Source organism: Rhea pennata, chromosome 6 (genome assembly GCF_028389875.1).
Source record: "Rhea pennata isolate bPtePen1 chromosome 6, bPtePen1.pri, whole genome shotgun sequence".
NCBI lineage: Eukaryota > Metazoa > Chordata > Aves > Rheiformes > Rheidae > Rhea > Rhea pennata.
Window position 1 is genome coordinate 23,365,615 of NC_084668.1, and position 23,865 is coordinate 23,389,479.

The following is a 23,865-nucleotide window of genomic DNA, read 5'->3' on the forward strand; positions in this document are numbered from 1 at the left end:
CTGTGGCAGAAACGAGGCCGTTAAAGACAGATGTAAAACGTGAAGTAATGCTTGTATATAAGAAAGTGATACTTGGTGCCGCAAAAGAGATTAGAACAGAGAGCAAAGAAGATAGCTTTGGTGAAACATGGTGAAATGTGGGAAGTCAGTGACAGATTATCAGCATCTGAATTGTTTGTGTCCACACTGTGAAACAGAGAGGAGTTAGGAGCTTGAAAGAAGCCATAGTTTGAGTTTTACTTTGTTGTCACCTGCATGTAACTCCAAGCATCCTCCTGAGCTTTGTGTAGCTGCCTACCCTCCTACTCAAGGCAGGCTGTGTTGACTCTTACACTAAAGCTTATAGTTATACACAAATTACCTGAGAAGATACAATCTAGATCTTGAAATACTTTGTAGAAAATATTGCACACTGAGCTTTGCAAACCCTGGCACTGAGGGAGAGCTGCTGCTCTTCTGCTCCTCACCTTTCCAACCACGCATGTACCCTGAAAGCAGCTGCGTCTTGCAGGCCGGCTGAACACCACAGAGCCATGCGGATGTATTTTGTGGTATCCCAAACTCACCCCTCTCTTGCTGCATGTTGAGCTCCTTCTCACTGCTAAGTCTTGGCCACGGGCTGCACTGCTCGGCTCATTCCTCACCTACAACAAACCAGAGCCTTCAGGACAAGGTTTTATGGAGGGTGACAGGATGGATCGCAGGCTGCGGGAAGGCTTCAGGGAAATTCCTCAGACAGGGACTGCACCTTCCCTGCCTCCCGCTAGCGTGGGCCTGGGAGGAGGGGCAGGAGCACAGGGGTCTGGAGGGCTCCTAAAATACCCTAAAACTGAGGAGCCTGCAGCTGCCCCCAGCCCGGTCAAGGACACCTCCGGGGAGGCGAGGGCTCCGTGCGCAGCGCCCCCCTCCCAGGGCTGCTCCTCCCCCGGCCCCGGCCCTCCCGGCCCGCCGGGGCGGGCGGCGGGGCCGCCGCGCAGGGCCGCCGCGCTGCGGCTGGGGGCGCCAGGCGGCCGCGCAGCCCCGCACGCACGGACGCGCAGCGCCCGCTGCCTGCGGCGGGGCGGGCGGCGGCGGCGGCGGCGGCGGGGCCCGGGCGGGCGCATCGCGCCGCGCGCGCAGGGCGGGAGGGAGCGCGGGGAGCCGCCGCCGGGCGCCGCGCGGCCGGATCCTGCCCACCATGGTCGCTGCTCACACCTCCCACTCCGCGTCCTCCGGCGAGTGGATCGCTTGCCTCGATAAAAGGTACCGGCATCTTCGCGGGGGCGGCTGCGCGCTGTGCGTGCGCGCGGGGGGCCCGTCCGCCCGCCCGCTGCCCCGCGCGTCCTGCCTTACGTAAGGCGGGCAGGTGGGAGGCAGGTGCCCGGGGGCAGCCGCGCTGGGGCAGCGCGGGGCCGGCGGCGGCGGCGACCAAACCGCTCCTGGCGGCGGAAGGGACGGGCCGGCCGCGGCCGGCCGGGACCGGTCCGGTCCGGTCCGGTCGCCGGCGGGGTGGCCGCGCCGCGCCGCGCCGGGCTCTGCCGCCCGGGAGATACTGCACGCGGTGGCGGGGGCAGCGCCAGGGCGGGGAGGGGGCGGCGGGTGGCGGCGCGGCGGCCCGCGGGGCCGGGGCTGCCGGGCGGCGGCCGCGGGGACCGCCATGGCGGCGCCGCTGCTCGCCGGGCTCCCGGCCCTGCCGCCCCGCACCTCACCGTAGCGCACCTCGCTGTGCTGTACCGCAGCACACTGCGCTATACCTCACCATACTGCACCACACTACGCTGTACCTCACCATACTGTACCATACTGCACTATACCTCACCATACTTCACCATACCACACCACACTGCACTATACCTCACCATACCGCACCATACTGCACTATACCTCACCATACTGTGCTATACCTCACCATACTGTGCTATACCTCACCATACCGCACCACACTGCACTATACCTCACCATACTGCACCACACTACGCTGTATCTCACCATACTGTACCATACTGCACTATACCTCACCATACTTCACCATACCACACCACACTGCACTATACCTCACCATACCGCACCATACTGCACTATACCTCACCATACTGTGCTATACCTCACCATACCACACCGCACTGCGCTATACCTCACCATAACTCACCATACTGTGCTGTAACTCACCATACCGCACCACACTGCGCTATACTGCACCATACTGTACCATACTGTGCTATACCTCACTATTCTGCACCATACTGCACTATACCTCACCATACTGCACCATGCTGCACTATACCTTACCATCATACCTCACCATACATCGCCACACCTCACTATACCACACCATACCGTGCTATACGTCACCGTCATACCTCACCATACATCACCACACCTGACCATACCACCTCACCATACTGTACCATACCTTACCATACCTCACTGCACCTCACCATACCTCACCATACATTACCAAACATCACCATACCTTACCTCACCTCACTATATCCCACCTCTCCTAACTGCATCCCGCCTCACCTCACCACATCTCACCACACCTCACTGCATGTCACCTCGCTGCATCTCACCTACTGCATCATGTCTCACCTCAGCACAAGAAACCCCCTCCCCTCACCACCCCTCACCTCTCGCCCAGCTGCCTCATCAATCTGGCGGGAGAGGAGAGGCCCTGGCCCGAGCGCTGGCTCGGGCGGGCGGGCAAGGGTCCCTTGGCGGGGCGCGGGGCAGCGCGTGCCTCCCCGCCGGCGTCCGCCGCCTCCCCGGGCTGCGCGCCTGCGCTTGCGCCCGTGGGCTGGCCGCGGTCCCGAGCGCTCGCGGCAGGGCTTGCTCTTGGATTGTGTTGTGGGGCTAGCGGTGAGCGCGACGCGCTAATTATCGCTTGTTGTGTCCATGGGTGAGATATTCACTTTAAAAAATACAGGTAGTAAATGATTCATTTCTTCTTAAGGAAATTCTTTGGAGTGCTTTCCCCAGGGTGTAAGAGGAGAAGAGGAGAGTGAATCTTGCAGTGTCTAGTTAAACCGTAGTGGATGGTTTGTACACCCTTTGCTGTAGCATTACCTTTAACACGGGATTCAATGTGAAATCATTCTAATTCTGAATGCTTGCTGCAGTCCAGGAAAATACAAAAAAAAAAAAAAAAAATAGACCGTAAATAGCTGTATACACTGCATAGTTTAAGTGAAGATACCAGCTTTTTTACTCACTCTTACTCACTAAACAGCTATTTACTGAGCATCATTAGCCAGATTTTGACAGTTGACATCATTTGGGGCTACATTATAGAGAGAATCCTTGGTATACACACAAGAAATTACCTCCACTCATCATTTCTACCATTTTCGGGGAAATGTCTTAGTAGGGCTGCACCTCTAATTGGGTCTTCCTTAATAGTCCAAGCAACATCAGTCTAGTCACCTACCACAAAGAGTGTCAGCCAGCCTCCCTGATCCCCCCATGCAACACAGGATTTAATTTAAAGAAAAAAAAACCCATAACCTTTTAGAGCTTAAATAATGTGTATAAATGTTGGAAGTATTCTAGATATAAATATAGGTGATGGTAACCTAGTCATACAAAAACAAATGGAAATGAAGCTGAAGGCCTGATCCATCGCTGTAGACTGGCCCTGAAGAGTGTGAAGAAGCAGAGAGTAAACCCCAGTACTTCTAAATAGGTGGGCCTGTCATTTCTATGGGTACTTAAATGTAATAGATCATGACATTTAAGTTGTGAACTAAAATTCCGGGGTTCATGATTAATGAGAATAATAGTTGTGGGGAATGAATCATATTTTTAGGAAACACGTCAAAATATTTAATTTAGAAGTTTTTCTGCCATTTTAGATCTATCTATCAGTCTATTATTAATATATAGGCCATTTTTACTATAGGGATTTTGCTAGAGCTGTTAGGATTAAAGTTTTTTTTCCTCTTTTTCTCACTTGGAATAAGTTAGCAGCACCTGTTTGTTGAGTGGAAAGTGTCAGTCACAGTTGCCCTGAAGGATTTTTTAAGCAGCATACTTTCCAGAAGACAACTGGGATGTGGGACAAAGCCAGGATGTGAGACATTGTACATTTTTTAATTTTCTCTGCCATGCTTTTGCTTTGAGACCATAGGAAATACATTTTTGTGTTTTGTTCTTTTGTTTTTCCATTAAAAAAATATATTTAAAGCCATGTTCGAAAAGTACTATAAGAGTCTAAGTAGTATTAGGTAGAGTATTTTTGAATAGTGTATATGCTTGTGTTGCTAGAGTGTATTTCTTTTCTTTGGGTGAACTGTTATTGCCTTACTCATTTGAGTTATCATGTAATATCTATGCATTTTAATTATTTGGCTTTTTCTTTGTCTTAAAGTATTTTCAAACCTAGGTGTGGATTCTGTAAGTATAAGACCATTCAATGAGTCAATTCACTGTAGGAAACTGAATATTTTTTTATTAAATATTTAAGACAGTTTTAATGTGTTTTAGTTAATGAATATATATATTTTTTCAGGAGGAAGGCAATTCTAAAACTTCTTTTGTGCAAGGAGAGTCTCAGCAAAGCCAATTAAAATGGCATGGAATATGGATTATCTGACTTTATTCTTTTTAAAAAAGGGAATTTTTACTTTAAATAGAAATAAGGGAACACATCATGTATGTAATAATATGATGTTAAGTTTCTGTTTCTCCCCAAGTCGCATACCAAACTAGAACTAAACTAACACCTAAATGCAAGCACATGTATGACAAATAAAGAATTATCAAAATGTTTTATGAGAGATGGTGTTACTATGTAGGGTACTGTGGGCTAGGGCTGCCAGTGCTTCAACCATGCAACTTCTGGATGTGGTTACTAACCACAAAAGCCAAAGATCAGCACTTAAAAGTCAAATACACAGGACAGTATTTATATACAAAGTCACAAGTGCAAAGGTAGCAAAAGGCAGGAACAGAAAAGGTCAGAAAACTATGCTCTGTCAAGAATATTTTATTTTTACAGGAGAGAGGTGATCAGCAGTTATCAAATATATATTCTGGTTGCACAGGGAGATGTAAATCATTTCTTTGTTAAGGAAACCAATTCTTCTATCTTTGAAATAAATTATTATCTTACCACTGATTTCCTTTTCTATATGCCCTATCTGTGCATAATTAGAAGAAGGTCGCTGATTTATGCAAGTGTGTATATTCAACCTAGGAACAATGTCTTCCCTACTCTCAAAGTTTTTTCTATACCCCAAACTATCCAACTAGGAGATTTCCATGTAGAAATACAATTACTGCATGGTAGAGTGTTTTTTACGTAAATATGATTTCTCCAAAGCTGATGGTTTCTAATTAAAGAAGGATTTTAATTTGATGCAAATACAAACTTTTAAATGATGATTTATGGTGTTCGAAATAATCAGATGATCCTAGAATTTCATACCTGCTTATAGTATCCATTATATTCCTTTGTATTAAACATAACCTTCAATGCCATAGCTGACTGGAGGAGCAGATCACAGAGCAAAGCATGTAACTTTTGCTAGCCTGGTGTGCTAAGAATGTTCTGATCTTTGCCAAGCTGTTTGTAAATTATTTATATATGAAAGGGTGTTTTGAGGACATATTATACATAGTGAGCTTTTATATCCTTATCATTTTGGTAGATTTTAGACTTGCATTATTTACATCTAACAAAATCAAAATAACGCATACCAGTTAATATCTCAGATCTATTCCATAAGCCAAGGTCCCATAGATTTGAGTGTAAGTTCAGACTAAAATTAGAGAACAAAAAGATACTTGAATGAGGATTTGTCTTTTAGTTCATTGTAACATATGAGGTGTAAGTTATTCTTACAGGCTTAGTAGTCAATAGGACTCTTGTGATAATACAGATAGGCTAGAAAGAAGAACTGTTACTCTAACTGGAGAATTTTTGGTAACAGAAATAAGGAAAATTATTTTGCTTGGCTTGTCATCCTCTACAACATGTAATTATATCAAGGATACTGGGGTATAGACTTTATTAACATTAATATTTTAGAATTGATTTTTGGCACTGTTTTATTTACTTTTAAAAATGTTTTAAGGAAATTGAAAAGGATGCAGTGATTTCTATGTATTTTTTAATTTTTAGACCTGCTTTTTGTTTATAATATATATAAGTAACTTCATCATTTTTCACTTAGGTGGGATCTGACCAAAATCTTGGACGTATGTTGCAGCTCCTGTTCGCCTGTGTGCCATCCTGTAATATACGGCTAAGCTGGTATATGCTTGGGTGGGGATATATTTGCAGCAGGCACCAGGATGTGGAAACTCGGAGACAGAGCAGTATAGACATAGCCTGAGTGCTTTCTAGCACTCATGCAAAGGTGCAGTCTTCTGAGAGTGATGAATAATAATGAATTTTTCTTTCGGCATCATGCAACTCATTTTCTAGTCCAGTGCAAAGGTGCAGTCTTTGATGAATAATAAAGAAACTCTTTTCTTTCCACCTCTCCTTAGAGAGACCAAAATAATTATTAATATAACCTGTCATAAGCTTGTAACTCTCTGCATTTTATTGAATATGTGAATTCAAAATAACTCGTAGCAAGAGTAGGAGTTGTATTTTGAGCAAATTCAAGATGTTTTATTCTATGTCATTACAGTTTTAGGCTTCTCTGTAGTATCAGCTTCTACATGCGGTTTTATAGTAAGTCGTAAGTTCTATGGAAATGCAGTAAGAGGAAGACAAAGTGATTGCCCTGGAATTGATATGTGTAAACTTTGTCGTGGCCCACCAGAGCAGACTGGTGAGTGCAACGCCCGTTAGGACGTAGTGTGCTCAGGTTCACGTGGAAGTCTTCTGAAGTGGCTGGACAATCACTGTACAGTCTTGCAACTATAGGGTTTCTCTTCTGCCGGACAAAACTGGAATCCTATTTAAACTGTCATTGTCTGAGTTGCTCCTGGCATGTTGGACTTTAATCCCAAAAGTTTTGTGTTCTGGGCAGAACTCTGTATAGCAGTTAGTTATGTATGTTGCGTGTTTATTAGTATTGCTCTCCTTTTTCCTTCTGTCATTTAGACTGGGGGCCTAATTCTTGCTATCACTCTTAAGGCTTTCGTGCTGTCTTGCCAGACATATTTGCATTACCAGAGCAATGTGAGGGTAGGGTGTGATCTGAAAAAAAGTAGAGTTGTGTGAAGATTCCTATACTTGTAGAGTGGAAAGAGATTTATGAGTTCTAAACTATTGTTTAGAATTGTTTAAATTGTTTTATGTTCTGTTGTTTAGAGCCTGCCAACATAGATTTCATTGAAAATAGATACTTGCCAGTTGTTTTGTGTTGGTAAAAGCAGGAGCTTTGTTGCTAAATAACATCCTTAAACAGAGTGAGCGTTCCGATTTGATACTTTTACATTTTTCATAAAGAATTATTTTTGCAAGTTAAAATTCTATTTTTAAAAAATCCTATATTACAGAATGAACAAACCAGCTAATTGAAAATTATATCCTGAAAGTCAGATTGTCATTGCATATTTATCAAATATGAGTATTTTTCCATATCCAGTGTGACATCTGTGTTCCATCTGCATCTTATCATTTGCTGCACTTAACTGTCTCATCATTCTTAAACTTCCTTTTTTCTGTTATTATTTTCTGCACTATATTTGGCATGATTGCAACTCTTACTGTTGTGCTGCTTAATCAATACCTTCAATGAATATTTCCTGAACATGACTTTCCACTTCATCTTTGAATTCAGCGACTGTCAAAATGTATGCATGCCAACGTAAAACTGAAGAAGTTATTTCATAGTTGCTCTAAGTTTTAAATATTTATTAGCTATAAAAATGCAGACCCTAAATGGATAAGGGTGCATTTAGCATAGTATATTCGTGGATGGCAGTTGCCAGATTTTGATCAAAGTGTATCATCACTTGTGCATATTGTTCAATTATAAATTTCATTTGCAATGTATCTTAGAGTCTGTCTTCATATTAAAGTGCTTTTAATGCCTATTATGAAGTTGCAGTACTGGGTAATGTAATTTTATCCAGATCTGCGTCTATCAAATGGAATGTTAACTGTCCTGAACCCTCTCATGTTTATAAAAGTTGAAGGGTTTTATTCAATAAGGTATAGTCAGACTTTGGTTATGAAGTATGTGCCATACATACAAATTTTCATAAATACAAGGAAAAAATTCTTTATAAATTTATTCTTTTCCGTTGGAGTATTATGTCTTTTAAAAAGTATATAGTGAAAAAAATCTATTTTTATGTTTTATTCCCTCAGTTCAAATAATGTATTTTTAACTTGAGATAAATCTTTATGAATGTCATTACTCAACAAATATATTTTTTGTCATTCCACTGTTTACACAGATCTAAAATTTACCTGTTGGAAGTATGCATAATTTGTTATTCTGTAGAGTATGTAAAGAAATGAGATACACTTGATTGCTCTGTCTGTCCAACCTTCTAGTAATTTTTCAGTGCACTGGCCACTTTCCAACTGAGTTGAAAGCACAAATATAATTAAGTTCCTTCATTTTTCATGAAAATGAGTGTGTAGGAAAAGAAAGAGCTTCTCATTTATATCCTTTGGCTCTCACTGAGAAAGGTAGAGCTCAACTATCTGTTTGACAGAATTTATAATAGTTGGATGGTCAATCAGCATGTACCTAGATTTGGATTATCTACAGCATTTGTGTCCTGCATAGCAGGAGGTTAAGAGATTGTTGCAGGGGTTCTGGGTTTAGGGACAGTAATCTTTTGGAAACTGAGCATCATCAGTTTTGCTGCTTGTGTAGCACTTTCTTTTAAAACTAACTATGGAATGACTTGTATCTATAAGAACTCTAGGGAAGGGGGGTTAAATTAAGTTTTATTTCCTATGTGTCATAGAAAATGTGAAAACAGGAATTCTAAAATCTCAGAAAAACAGAAAGCAAAAGATCAGAACTGGAATTTGATTATTTTTTGCAAACCTCATGGGAGGGGAAAAGAGAAGGAGGAGCTGAAATGTGAATGTTGAAATCTCTTATTTGGTAATACTGTCTTACCAAGTGCAAAGCATATCTTTGGAAGAATTGATTGCCTTCTGTTCCCATAAAAGTAAACCCCTGTCTGGACATTACTTCAGATTAAAAGTAACTTCAGGTATAGATTTTGGTCTCTTACCATGGCTCTAAAATGTTTTGCTAGGTCAGCAGTACCCCTCCCTTAAGGCTTCCTTTCTTGAAGAGGAACGAAGTCTCTGAGCTCTACAACAGTGCCTGAAGGAGAGAGGTGCTTCAGTGTCATCCTGCTCTGACTGATAAAAGGGAAAAAATGATGTGTTGGTACTGTTATTCTGCTGCATCCTCCTTTACTTTTCTGCATCGAAGGAAAAGGTGGGAGAAGGTACAGCTAGTATGGAGGAATGATCTGGGTTGAAATGGCCTTCCTAGCTATTCTTTGCTCACATTTCAAAGCAAAACGTACTTTCAAATACTAATAAAATTCAGTAAATGATCCATGATAGCGGTTACCAGTAGCTTCCAGCTCACAGAGTTTGCCTTTGCATCTTCAAAGAGATGTTTCAAGTTTAACCCAGGGATGAACTAGTTTTATTTTTTCTATTATGTGCTGTGATGTTGTATTTTCTACTACAAACAGCCTCTCCAGTGGAAGACATATATCTGTTCATTCTTCATGGGCTGTTCATTGTGGTCTGAAATGCAATATTGCCCTTATAAGAGTTTAAAAGATCAATGAAAGAAACTGGATCTCAGTGATTTTTACTCATTTAGATTACGGTTTGGATTTTTGAACATATATTATACAAACAAATATTTTAAAATTCTAGAGGTGTCTTGGCAAAGGAGGTAAAATTAGGTATCTTCTTTCTTTTCTTTTTAAGTGAACTCTATTATGAGGAAGAACCTGATAAAAAAAAATCTATCATGTATGTTAGAAGAGAAATTAATAGATTATAGTTAGGTGATCTCAATAAAAAAGAAATAAAGATCCCCAATTCTTTTCTTTCTTGTATGTTAACAGGCATATTTCTACATTTAACTGATTATAAACTGCTAACAGAAATGGTTCTGGTGATTTCTGTTTTTCATGGCACATGCAAACATTAAAATATTTAATCTTAACACTACCGAAATAGTTTATTTTATGAAGCTATATATAATACATATGAACAGAAGTACTTGTTCAAATTCTATATAAATGAAGAATAATTGCAGTTCTCCTCTGTATGTGTTTTTAACTTTGCACTTGAACAGTTTGCACTTAAAAATATGCAATAGCTTTCTGAAGATATACTTCCGTCTTTTTTTTTTTTTCTGATAGTCAAGTTGAAACTTTTTTTTTTCTGTATAGAAATACATGCTGGAAATCTTGACAACCAAATAAATCAGAGGTAAAATATCTTTTAAAACAGCCTTATTGAACACAGATGTATAACAAGTATCGATGCTGTCACTGGTGTGTAGCTGTGATGTTGTATTGCTAAATATAGCCTGAAAAGAAATAGAAAGAGACAGAAGATAGATGATGTGTCTTATGTGAAAACATTAATGCCAAGTAAGACCTACTGTGCTCTGAAGAGGCAAATTAGTAATATAAATAAGAACTTGGATAAAACATTAAGTGGTCAAACAAAGCAGAAAGGCTTGTAGGTTAGTGAAAAGAAATGTAATACTCCTGCTTTGTCTTTTATCATTTCATGATCAGTTTGTATTCCTGCCTTATAATATGAGAAAAGCTTACCTCATGTGGCGGCAGTGAAATCAGATATCAGCACAGTACCCTGGTAAGAAATAAATACAGAGAAGAACACATTAAACTGAAGATTTTAGGTGGAAGTCATCTATGTATGTATTGTCCTTAAGGGTAAGAGATACTAAATGTGAACATCTTGGTCCTAAATCAACGCAGTTCCTCCCACATGGTTTTGTCCTTGCATTTGCTATGGTGAAGACATGACATTTACCCAGTTGCGTTGGTTAAGTGTGGGTACTACAGCAGCTGCTGAATCTCCTTCTGAGCTTGTACCCTGCAGACTTGAGGAAAATCAGGGAAAAGGGGGACCTATCCCAGAAAGATGCTGAAAAGTTGGGAAAAGGGATTAAAGCTATTTTTTTTTAGCAAACAAGGTGAAGACAGATGTATCACTTTTACAGTTTGTTTTACTTAAAAATCATACTAAATGTATCTGAGTGAGGTTGAGGGCAGCCTGGAGAGAAGGTGGGAACTTCACTGAGTAGCATCATAGATTTTTCTATCAGAAGGTTGGCTTTGCCTTAAAGTGCTTCTGCTCTAGCTGATATCTCTCCCAAACTGGTGAAAGCTGAAGGATTTTAACTGATTTAGAAGAGAATTATCCACGCTTTTAGATTCAGCTATGGTCATATTCCATAAACGAAGCTAGGGCTTTCAAGAGCAGCAGTACCTTTAGGAAAGGATGGAAGCTTTAGTAGAGATCCCAGTGGCTTTCTTTAAATCACATACTTGAAGCCTCACTGAAATGGATTTTTTAACTTCTGATGTCCGTAGTTATGAAGTTATAACTCTGTGGCACCACCGGTGGGGGAACACTTCAGTAGTACAGTAGTGTCCGTGTCGCAGAACAGAACAGAAGGAGACAGTCGGCAGCGCTGCCTGTAGCGCAGGGGGGCTGATCTCCGTAGGCTTTCTCTGTAGTGAACGGGAGCGATGATCATGGAGGAGTGACTTCAGGTGCTCTGATCCTGGTCTCTGCAAAAGCCTTTCCAAAGGCTGCGGAGGGAGGGTAGGGAGACTTTCCTCTCTAGGGGTGACCTTTGTAGCCAGTCTCCCTGGTTAGAGGAGAGTTCCTGTCTGGATTAATGCTAGTGCACCTATCAGTGTGGCTATAGTGACAGTAAATCTTGAATAATTCTTTATCTGCCATTAGTTGTACTTTTCTAATTATATGTTTAATTATTAATATTCTAAAGAGTATTTTACTATATTATTTGCTTAAATATTATTCCTAACCCTGCTTTAACAAAAGTCAAGTTTTCAGCCAGTTAATAAGGTAGTTGCAATTTAATAGAAAATTAATTTGTATTATCCTGTACTGATGTTGTTTCATGCCAGGCAGCTTATACTTAGAAGACAGAAAACAAGATTTGGCATCAGAAATAGATCTGTTAGTGCTGATTTAGTGATGATGGCAACAACTACAATGCTGATAATTTTATTACAAGATATTTTGTTGAAAGTGATCAAACCTGAATTTTGAAGGCAGGTGGAGAAACAATTAATTAACACCGTGGTGCTTCATTGTTCTCCTTATATTCTCTCACTAAGTAAAACTATTATTTTGAAACCAGTGGGACTGTTAGAGATTATAAACACCTAAAATAACTGAATTTGAGTATTACTGCTATTATTCTTAAACTGCAATCTAGAGTTTTTACAGATGCAAAATTCCATGTCCTAGTAAAGACCAAGGGCCACCTCTGCTTCGGACACTTAGTGTTGATGAATTTCAGTTGGCTGCTGCTTTTTTAGGGAAACACATCTGGAGGAGAACACACATTTTCTAAGATAGTTTAACAGTTAAATAATTCATTGAAAGCCACTCCCAAATTCTAGGTCAGTTTCCAAATGTGCTAGATCAAAATATATGCCCTCCTAGTAATAATATTTATGAAAATTTAGATACACATAATAATATGAAACCCAATGTGTCTTGAGAAAAGGCCACTGAAATAATTGCCTTGCAATAATGAATTATTATGGAACATTGTAATGAACGTTTCAGTTTTCAGATAGCTCCTATACATACTACTTAGAAGTTTGGATTCCTTTTTCTGTATAGAGCATGTCTGCATATCTCCCTTTCAATGGCCACTTCACACACTCCTACTACTGCTCATACCAAGCATTGTAGGTCAGCTGCTTGCTACAGTGAGGCCCTAGGAACACAGCACTTTAATTGATATTTCCCAATAAATAGAGATTTTAGTTTCTGACTGCTGTGGTGATGTTTAAATCTCAGAGGAGCACGGCTCGGCCACCAGTAAGAATGCCTCTCTTTCCACGATGACTCACTTCACTGGGGCTGCAAAGCAGTTTTGTCGGACGAGCTTTCGCTGCACTGCAGGTAATTACCCCACAGGATGTTCCTTGCCGCATCGAGGGAAGTGAGCACCTGCTCCCACCTTGTCCGGAGCCGGATGGAAAGTCCCTCTCTGTAGCCTTCAGCAGCTCTCAGAAAAAAACACCTACACATTCTATGACTTAAATCCCCCCAAATACTTAAGCTTGTCCTTTCAGCAGACCCAGAAGTAAGAGAGATTTCTGTGCTTTTATTTCAGGAAAAACACTGAGAGAACAGTATGTTGATTAAATCTATAAAATCTGTGGCATATAATTTGCTAGTCTTGCTTGCTTTTTCTCTGTCCCACTGCATCAGTTTAAAAACACGAGCACTCAGATCCTGCAGTAGATTCCATGCAAATGAACTGATGGACTTCTACAGAGTCTAGTACGGGCAGCTGTATGAATGAAATAATCTCACACCCAGAGTTTCCCTAGGAAAATGGGATATACTGAGAATCATTACCATTCCCTTTTCTTTACCTGTCAAGTTCTGCTGTTAATTATGAGAGTCCACAAATGGAGGGAGATAGTGTTCTAAGTGCTAGCGTGATCTGGGCAGGGATCTTGTGCAAATGGATTTTAACTCTGCAAGCTGCACCTCCTAATCTTCTTAAAAGGGTTTTGACAAGAGAATTAATACTTATTAGTATCTGTCAGCTAGAGCACAGTAAAAAAATATATATATATATATATATATATATATATATATATAAAGTGAAAATCTTACTTGAAGGGTTTCAAAAGGGAGCTGTTGTAATTGATGCGGTTTGAAGTGGTAAAATGGTATCACTGTCCTATAGAAGCAACCATAAACACTGGAGATTATTACTCTCACCTGTAGTTAATAAGGGTAAATTGGATTACAAATGAGGATAAAGATTTCATCCCTCGTGGACTTGATTTAGTAAGGAAGTTGAGAGTCAGAAATGTGATGTAAGAGGGGCTTCTGATCCTTTCTTGGGACAAAGGCTTAGATCTCCAAAATCTTTGATTCTAAGGAGGAATCAGTAAAAGTTTCTTGTTAGAAGCAGTATTTATGCCGTGGACATAACACAATGTTAAGGATAACGTAATGTTAAGTGCTTATTACCTTAGGTTTTGTGCTCTTTTAACTGTGTAATTTTGGTTGATTTTGAAGAACTCATCCTTTGGATAAATAAATATTTTTGTTAAATTAACTAGCAGCCTTTGATTGGATGATTGGTCTAATGATTGCTGATACTTGTTTGACTCCTGCACCTGGATTTCCAATATAGTCTCTTAAGAACAGTCTGTTTCTGTCTTTGCTTAGTAGTAGCTGCTTAGGCTATTATGAAAGATACTTCCTAATGCTGTTAGTTAGTGGTTGGTTACCTGCTGATTCATAATATTTGATAGTTATTTTTAAAATGTATCTTACTAAACTAATTCAGCTTAATTTCATAAATATGTTGTAACTTCCTGACCTATGTTAGACTCTCTGACCTATGACCATAGACCTCTGGTCTATGTTCTGCCTTGTTAGAAGGAATTTTACAATTTATTTTTTTGCTGAATTTTTTTAATGTAATTCTTTTTAAGATTTTCAAATGCTTTGACTTATTTTTATCCAGGAACCTTTTTTTCCCTAAAGGAAGGAAAATAGGACACAAATTTTACATATGCTACTCATTTATCAAAATTTTTCTGCTTTTATTCAGTTTATGGCAAGCATCAACACTCTCAATCTTTTTAGTTACTCCTCAGTATAAAAGTCTTGTCCTACCTCTGGTTATTTTCAGGATTCATCTGTTTGTTGTCACTATTTAGAAGTGGGTTAAAACTCTTTACCCTTACTAGCGAACAATTCTTAATATCGTTATCTTGCTTGCGTATATAACTTGTCCAATGTCAAGAGAAATAAAGTGTAAGAGAGTGAAAGAGAATGTGCTTATTAATAATGTCGTTCTTGCTTGCAAGTGAGAGAAAAGAACTGAGCACTCAGGTTAGTTTTTGTGCATTAAAACATCAGAGAGAGATGGATAGAAGAAGTAGTGGTAGCATCTAAGATTTTTCTTTTAGCCAGATAGAAAACTGCTATTTTAGGCAGCAGTTCTGCAGGCCTCTTGTAAGTTCAGCTGTCTCAATGTAAGGCATTGTATCCTTATAAATGTGTAACTATGTTTATAATTCCAAGATCTTTAAGATAGAGACTGTACCACCATGTCTACTTGTACAGTTGTTGCTGCAGTATGGCTTTGATGCTAAATGGGGTTTCTAAACACTGCATGTGTTAAAGTGATAATAATTATGTTCATATTGATAACTGATGGCTGGATGTTTTGTTTCATCATGTACCTATGAAATGTATTTTAATTGGTTTATACATTATGTGTGTTGGGGGGCAGATTTTTTTCTTTTATGCCAACATCTGTGGGCTTGGTGCATGCAGGTAGGGAGATTTTTCTGATATAACCCTTTAAAACCATTATCTTTTGTTGTCTTGCAGACCTTTGGAACGTTCCAGTGAAGATGTAGATATAATATTCACTCGACTGAAAGAAGTGAAAGCTTTTGAGAAATTTCATCCAAACCTTCTTCAACAGATATGTCTCTGTGGATATTATGAAAATCTGGAAAAGGGAATCACATGTAAGAGAGCTTCATATGATGATCTATTTTGTGTAGATTAAGTTGAGGTTTAAGCTGGGATTGTCTCTAGGAGATTGATGAGAGAGCAAAGCTAGTGGAATAGCCATAAAAATGTTTACAGTCTTAGTCGTGGAGGAAGGCAGGATTGAAGTACTGCTTGCTCTACAAATATGGTCTGTGGTGAGCCTATGGCAACAAGGCATACAGTATTGGATTTAGGACTCTGCCACTGTTTTGCTGAAAGATTAGAAGCAAGTCATTGCACTTAAGCATCATTCTTACTCTGTAAAGTCTGTCTGTCTGTCTGCCTCTCCTTTTTTTAAGGGTGCTTTGTGATGTCAGGGCAAAAGTGAAATCAGTCACCTGGGCATATCACTAATAGTATTTGATTTGCAGTATAACTCTGGATAACACAAGACAGATTTGTAGAGCTGTGTACTGTTGTGGGGTACAACAGCTCTGGGCCTGCCCTGGCAGCCCAGGTGCCAGGTGAAGCTGGACAGCTGTGCTGGGTCCATGAAGCTGAGCTGAGATAGAAATAAGCGGTGGCCCTGTGATGGGAATGTGTGAGTTCCCAGTGCTGGACCAGGGAACTAGCTGATGGAGACCTGATGTAAGTGATGTTTGATAAAGTCTCTGAAACCCATCTGGTAAACATGGCATGCTTTAGGCCTCCAGGATTGGGGCTTGCCTTGAGTAATAGGACTTCTAAGGCTTGGTAATCACATAGCTGAAATGTCTGAATATCAAAGTCCTGCAGTTTCTCACCAGAGCTCTTACTGGAGTCAATGGGAGCTGTATCAGCACTGGAAGATTCTGCATATCAAAAGGACATTGTTCAGAAAGTATTTATTTATTGGCTAAGAAAGCAGTGAGAAAGGAAGCAAACTGGGGAGATGGGTGAAGCAATGCTGTGTGCTTTCACACACCACCAGCAGTCTGGTAGTCTCTGGATCAATATACTAAAATGGTTACATTGCAGTGCATTGGATATATTATCAAACAAGTAAATAATCTGATGTGGCAAATTCTGTAGTGCCATCAGAAATACAATAATCTGACGGAAAATGTTTGCTAAGGTTGATAAACTTAAGAGTAAACTTTTATTTACAATATTTCGTCTTTCCAGTATTTCGTCAGGGTGATATTGGGACGAACTGGTACGCTGTTCTGACAGGATCGCTGGATGTTAAGGTTTCTGATACAAGCAACCACCAGGTAAAACACAACATTTATTTTTTTAAAAAAAACAATCCATTTTGTAGTACAAAGAAGGGTTATAGCTTAAAATAACAATGGCATATATTGTACAGATATTTTATCACCAGCATATTTCTCTGAGTTTCCTTCAGTCTTGCTTGTCCTTTGTCTATATAGTCAAATCATGCCACTGATTTCAAGAAAAATACTGTGAAAAGGAGTCTACATCTGAATGTGGAATAGACTTAACATAGTCTTTTCTCATAGTTCTATATGCAGACCTGTGAGATTTTTAATTGATTTTCTAGAAATATTTTAATTTATTTCCTGTTGTAAAAGTTTAAACCAAACCCACCAACAGTGCAGTCTGATAACAGCACACTGCGGTCTTCAGTTCAAAATGATGAACTGCTGCCATGTTAGACCAGAAAACTAGAGGTAGTATCTGTTTGTTGTAGATAGGAGAACAAGGAAAAGTCACCAAATTTGCAAGTTATTTCTCAGTATCTTGGCACTCCTGAAATTACAAAATTTAGAGTTCAGGAAGAATGAAAAAAAAACAAATGAGATTTTTTCTGCTGGAGAATAATTAAACAGTTGAATTAATTCTATTCTGTAATATACTGTGAAAAGTTACATACAGGGTTTAGCCCTGTTTTGGTTGGAGGAGGTTTGATCTGTGTAGCTGCAGAATAAGGATGTGCACATGTGTACTTCCCCTGAGTAGCCTGGTATGCCACATAAGTGCTTTTTAGCTTTGAATGAAGTAATATCAATAGTTTTTTTTTGAGAAAACAGCTGTACTAAGAATGCTTTCAGATACTCGGTGGTGGCTTACTTTGCTTTTGCAAGCACCATGGGTCAGGCTGGCATAGGAATCATTGCTTCTCCCAGTGGCAAGATAGCTTCTCTCAGGTGTTCACTGAGCTCTTGGCCAGGCACTGGCACCTAACTGATAGCTCTCAGAGACTTCAGAGTTCAGCAGGGGCTCAGAAACCTTGGGAAACTCTTCTGCAAGCAAAGACTAGCTTTCTCAAGCTACACAGCTCTGCTTCATGAGAGCTACAAGATGCTGTGGCGCAAGAATTTGCTTGTGTTGATTTTGTTTGCAAATGTATTAGAAACCTGAAGCAGATGAGGATTTTCCAGTGTAGCAAGAAGGCTTTAGACCCCTCCCTTCCTTCACTTTACTCTCCAACCCATATTCCCTTCATGTAGTGCTGACGAGTCGCATACTCCCTGCTGTGTGAGCAGCACAGCTGTGTCTCTTGGGAAGGTAGTCCTTTGCACCTTGCCCTGTACCTTGCCCTGTACTCAGTCCCACATTTGAGATCTGGGATTGTCGTGTGGCTCTGCATGGGATTGTACCTCAGACATCTGACTCATTGCGCTTTCACATTACTGGTATAGCTACCCAGAACTTGAAGTATATTACTATTCTTTTTCCCTCCTGCTTTGAATATAGTATGCACGTGTACATACATACAGTGGTAAGTCTTAATTCTTTGCCCAATGTTCAGCTGAACAGGGAAGGTTTCTTGCTCATAGCAGATCGGCAGAAACTGGATTTTTTGCACAGAATCTCCAGTGAAACAGGGTCAGAATGCTCGTCAGTGCAGCTTGTGAGCACTGGGTCTTTCTACTTGTAACAATAAAATGATGGGATATAAAAGGAACTTCTTTCAAGTTTCTATCATTATTTTTAGCAATCTCTTCACTATATATACTATGTAGAGACTGGTGGAGAGTATAATCAGCCTAATCTGAGCAATTCTCGATGGTCTGGCTGTCAGTGATGCGTTCACAATTCAGAACAGTGCTGTTATGAGACCTTTTTCTGTGTAAGTTTAAATAAATCAGATATCTTTTCTGGTATTTGCCAAAAGATGGCACTACACCATTACTAAGGACAATCCTCTGTGCTGAATCAGAAAGAAATACATCCATGTAAGATTTCAGGATGAGGAGGTTAACTGAACAATCTGTTTGCAATGCTGATCTATTCCACTGTATGAAGGATGTAACAGTTGAGATTTCTTAATCTCATGTAAATTTTTTTATATATTTTCCTGCTAATTTGAGTTTGTTGCATTTACCTACCAAGAAGCAGGTAGCTCTGCTAATTTCCACAGTCCATTGTGCAATAATTTTTAAACCTCACCTTTCCCTCTTATAGGAGCAACAAACTGAATTCTTACACTGCCTAAGACGCAACTTCAGTGTTGGAAGGACAGCAGTTCCTGCCTTGACTGTAGCAATGCTGGAGAAGCTTAGTGGGTGGGACCTCGTAAACAGTATTTGAGCCCAGTATTTTCTATTTTTTGCTCCATTTTGGTGTTTGTACCATACTTGTTCTTGATTTCTTGCTCCTTGTTCTTCCTTTAGGTTCTGGGTGCTCTATTCCAGACTTGCCTGAGCTTTCTTGTTGGCATAATGATCATCCTTCTTAAGCTTGAAATACTTGCTAACACTCTAGTGAGTGCAATACTTCTGTATTCACTGCAAGCTGAGGTGATGGAGAAAATAACAGTGTAGCCTCACAAGCAGGCAACCCTGACAGTCAATTTTCAGCATTGTGCTCCAGCTAAGAATACATGACCAGTGCTTCAGACGTAATGCTTGTAACCTGCTCTGGAGCATGTTTTCCACTGAGAGCTTCCAGGAGCCAAAGCTTTTTTTGCCAAGCCATGGTAATGGTTAATTGCTCTGCTTTTAGTTTATTGTGCCATGAATAGCACTAAAGTAAGGCTAATGATTAACTTCCAGCCTGGATGTCTTCCATGCTGTGAAGTTCTTACCTGCAAAACATTGAAGGGCATTTGGGAGAGGACTTGGAGGATCCCAGAAAAGTGCAGTTTGTGAATGCTATGCTTATGGGTTGGAGATGGGATGGATGCAGTAAGTGGCCTGATATTTTTGGCTAGTTATGTAACTGAATAGAGTCCCCAGTGCTGGCATTTTTAACAGTCTGAGTAATAAGGGGAAGGACTCCTACATAGTTGCAGTATGCTCAGTATTTAATGAATATATTTCTCTCTGCAGTTCCAAATATCTGAGGGGAATTCATCTGCTAATGACACCAATATCATTCTTGTTCCTTTAATGTACAACCTTGCAAATATATACAATATTGTGACCTTAAAAGAAGTAGGGTTGTTGGCATTAACTGCTTGTGCTAAAGAAGGCAGTTTGCCTCTTTGCATGCTCATGAAACATGCAGTTTATGAAACTATGAAACAGGCAATTTCAGACAGTTTTTGGAAGCTAAAGCAGAGCCAAGAATCAACCCTACTAGCAGAATACATCTTCTGCTCCATGCCTACTAGAGACCAGCTAACTCCAAACATGTGTCAGTATAAGAAATCATATCTCATCTGTCATTCATGAACAGTAAGCAATGTTGCTCTGATTGATTCAGGAGCTGCTAGTAGTCTTATGGATGGTTTCTTAATGAAGAAATAAGACATCTCTGCTCTGTAGATGGGTTGGGTTCTGAGTTATCTTGTCTTCAAGAGAACACCTTATTCCAAGTGGAGGTACAGAACTGCCAAGAGGCACTTTGTTTTGGACTGGTTCAGACATCTTGCTTTGCTGTTATGATAGAAATGAATAGTTCTCCATACAAAATCATCCTAATCTTTGTGATAGAATCTTAATAAAATTCAATTCTGTTTTATTTCCATCATTATTTCTTTAGGCTGGTCACAGCCTTTCATAAGAGCTGGTGGCTGTTAGCTGGATTTCAACACCAGCTGTTCATTTGTTACACCTATTTATCATGCTGGCTTACAACCAGAGAGGTAACTGAGATCCTCCAGGAGTTCTCTTATCTTATGGGTAGAACAAAGCACGCAGTGGCAGAGTCTGAAGCCACAAATTCTGCCCTAGTCCTTTCACTGTTATAGCAGATGATTCTTCCAAGCTCCTCAGCTCTGGTGCCTCAGGGTTAACCAGGTCCTGAAAGCTGTCCATGCTCCAGAAATCCTTGAGACTCAGAAGCTTTTTTCTTTTTTGCTGTTTCCCAGATATAAGGAAATATAGTCTTCCTGAGCCCAAAGAATGCAAGCTCCATTTTTGCCCTGTTCTTGAGATACAGTGATCCCTTCCATTTAGCAGTACTTTCACCCAGAAACAAGGTCTCTAATGGAGTCTCAGAAGTCAGGCATTCTTCCGTGTTTGGCCTTGCTCCCGAAACTTTGTTCCAGGCTAGCCTCCGCTTTCTGTTTTAATTCTAATGTATCTCTTGCTGCATCATCTGCTTTCCATCTGCCTTAGTTGCTTGCTACTAAATTTCCTTTGTATCATCTTCAGCTTACTGGACCAGTCTTACTTTGGTTTTCTGCTCTAAACATGACAGATGAAGTTTACAAGTTTGTAAGTTTGGTCTTGTGAAAAATTTCAGAACTGTGCTATATCTTTAGGAAGAGAGAAGCTAGCTATTGTGTTTAGATTCTTATTGACTGAAACCTGTTTAGAAACAGCTAATAGTTTTAAGATAAGTAGGAGGTTGGACTAAATGACCTCCTGAGGTTTCTTCCAACTTAAATGATCATATGATGATGAGTACAGTGTTGATATCAATATGGTAAATCAACTATCTTGATTAAAAAATTAGTATAAATCCTTTGTTTACTAGGTGTTATCTGCCTGCCTAGAAAGATAAATTTCAGTGAGCCTGGGAATAAATATATTGTGTAGCTGTTACTATATGTTAATTCTTTATGCAGTCATCCTTAGAGTTTGGTAACTCTCCAATGGAAAGTGGAGTAAGCTAGCTTTTATTTAATGCTTACTAAGAGTGCCTCAATAACCTTTATCCCTGCAGAGGCATGTAGTCTAGAAATCTGATGTAAGTGTGCTAATGGATCTAGATTTTAGTGCAGCTAGTGCATAATTAGCTCATGCACATGCTTGCTGCGCTTTAGCTTCCTCATGTAGACATGTGATCTGTGATTTCTCATAGGAAGTGTTAGTAATGTCAATCAGGACCAGGCTGAGGATTTGGATAAATAAGAATGTTAACATCAGTTATTATTTGCTATTATAATAATAGGAGGTATTCCATGTACTGATTTAAATGTTCCCTTAAAGAGGACCTCATATTTAGGTTCTCATAGCTAAAGTCAGCAAAGCTATGTTATGTCACAAGAGGGCAGTGTTAGAATACATAACAATCTGAGTGCTTGCAATTTTTAATACTAAAATGGCTAGTTTGAAATGGAGCTATTTAGTACAGCTGCTTTAAAGAGTTTGACCAGAGCAGGTTTCTCTATTGTTAGTTCTGTTCCGCTGAGGCAGTGAAATACGCTGGCTGCTCCTGATCATGGCCGTAATTTAATTTGGTATTGAAATGGGATGATACAGCGTGGAGCTGTGACAAGATTAGCTATCCAGTACATCCTGAGTGGTGGCTGGTGTGCTCTCTGTGCAAATTACCTATGAATTGTCTGGCTGTTCAGCAAGCAAGAAGAGCAAGATGGAAGGCAGCTTACTGGTTATGGTAAAAATGTCACACTAGAAACTGCAGAGGTAAGTTTAATGAAGTGTTTTGGTCTTGCCTCAACTTGCTTGTAATGGATGCCCTGATAAATATTGTATTTAAAAGTTGCACAAAGACTTAGTAAGTACCTTTGAAAATAAACAGGAACTGCAACCTGTTTCGTATAAACCAGAAGAGTGTCCTTGCCCTTAGTTATAAACAGATTCCAAATTTGCTTCTTATGTGGCACTGTTATTTACTCATTGTTATAACTGATGTATATAGTAGTAGAAGTTCCTTTTAAAGATACCAGAAGTTTGGTAATGGCTTTAAAATATTGTCAATTGTGTTGTCTATGTTAAGTTTTTGAACTCTAATTTGAAAATGAACAGATTTTGAAGGGTGACTCTTTATAACTCCACAGTATGAAGCTGGGGGCAAATTCATAATGGCAAAAGCTCCAGGGTGACATACAATCACTGCTATATATGTTTTTTAATGGCCCAAAGAAGTTGTAGGTTCAAACAACGTAAGATGTAATTTTACCGGATTCTGCAGCACTGTTTGACTGTATTAGATTCAGTGCCTTTTACCTCAAATGATGAAGATTTATGTACCTGTCTGAAACAATGAGGATAAGAAAGAAGAGGGACAAGTAGTGATTTATTCTGAAGTTTTGCTAAAGTTAGGCAGCTGAATTATGGTGTGGGTTAGGAACTGTTGTTAGTTTATGCTGCCTGTGGTGTGGATTTTTTTTTTTTTTTTAAGATTTTTAAAAACAAACTAAGTTGAAAACAGAGCACTGATTTTAGAAAAAATCAGCCCTTTTCAGGAAAGTTTTAAAGGAGGAGATGGGAGTGCTTGGTGGTACCGCATTGTCAGTTGTGGGGACATGCAGAGGGCTGTAGCTCAGAAGCCAAACAAGTTAGTGGTCTTGGTGAGAAGAATGGCTGTGAAGAGATTCAGATGCCTGTGTAAGACAGAAGAATTTCATAGCTCTCAAATTGAGGACAAAGGAGGTATGTGATAAAATGAAGTGGAACAGGGAAGGGTTTTAAAGAGGATAGCTATTGCAATACTGCTTTCTGTATGCCACTGAACCACTGCCAACGTTTATTTCAGGGATAACCTGTGTGAAACCAAAGTATAGGTTTGTACTGTGCTCTGTAGTGTAGTGTAAATATAGCCAAGCTAGCTTTAGATGAGCTTGTTTGAGCATGAGAACTGATCTACCCACTGCAACAGAGATCAGCATGTGCTTAGCTGAGAAGCAGGATGTGTTAGTACCTGTTGAGCTCCACAGTATCATGGTGGTTTCAATTTTGATTTTGAAGTTAGCTTATTCAGATGTAGAAAAATCATTTCACTTCAGTTTGCCAAATAACCTGAGGAAAAAAAAAATCCAAAATACTGCACTTGCCTCTTATAGGGTTGGATAGGAAGGTATGGAAGTAATTAACATATAATTACACTGCAGTTAATCTGATCTGTGAATA

At 39.9% G+C, this 23,865-nt stretch overlaps 1 protein-coding gene across 1 annotated transcript in view; it reads left to right on the forward strand.

Annotated features, from left to right (window-relative positions):
* The first annotated feature begins 1,122 nt into the window (after positions 1–1,122).
* The window catches only part of RAPGEF4 (Rap guanine nucleotide exchange factor 4), a 161,703-nt gene continuing 138,960 nt past the window's right edge, over positions 1,123–23,865 (forward strand). The window contains exons 1-3 of the mRNA XM_062578544.1: positions 1,123–1,242; positions 15,548–15,690; positions 16,820–16,908. Of these exons, the coding sequence (XP_062434528.1) occupies positions 1,178–1,242; positions 15,548–15,690; positions 16,820–16,908 (297 nt within the window). The 5' untranslated portion in view covers positions 1,123–1,177. The remainder of the gene's footprint in view (positions 1,243–15,547; positions 15,691–16,819; positions 16,909–23,865) is intronic.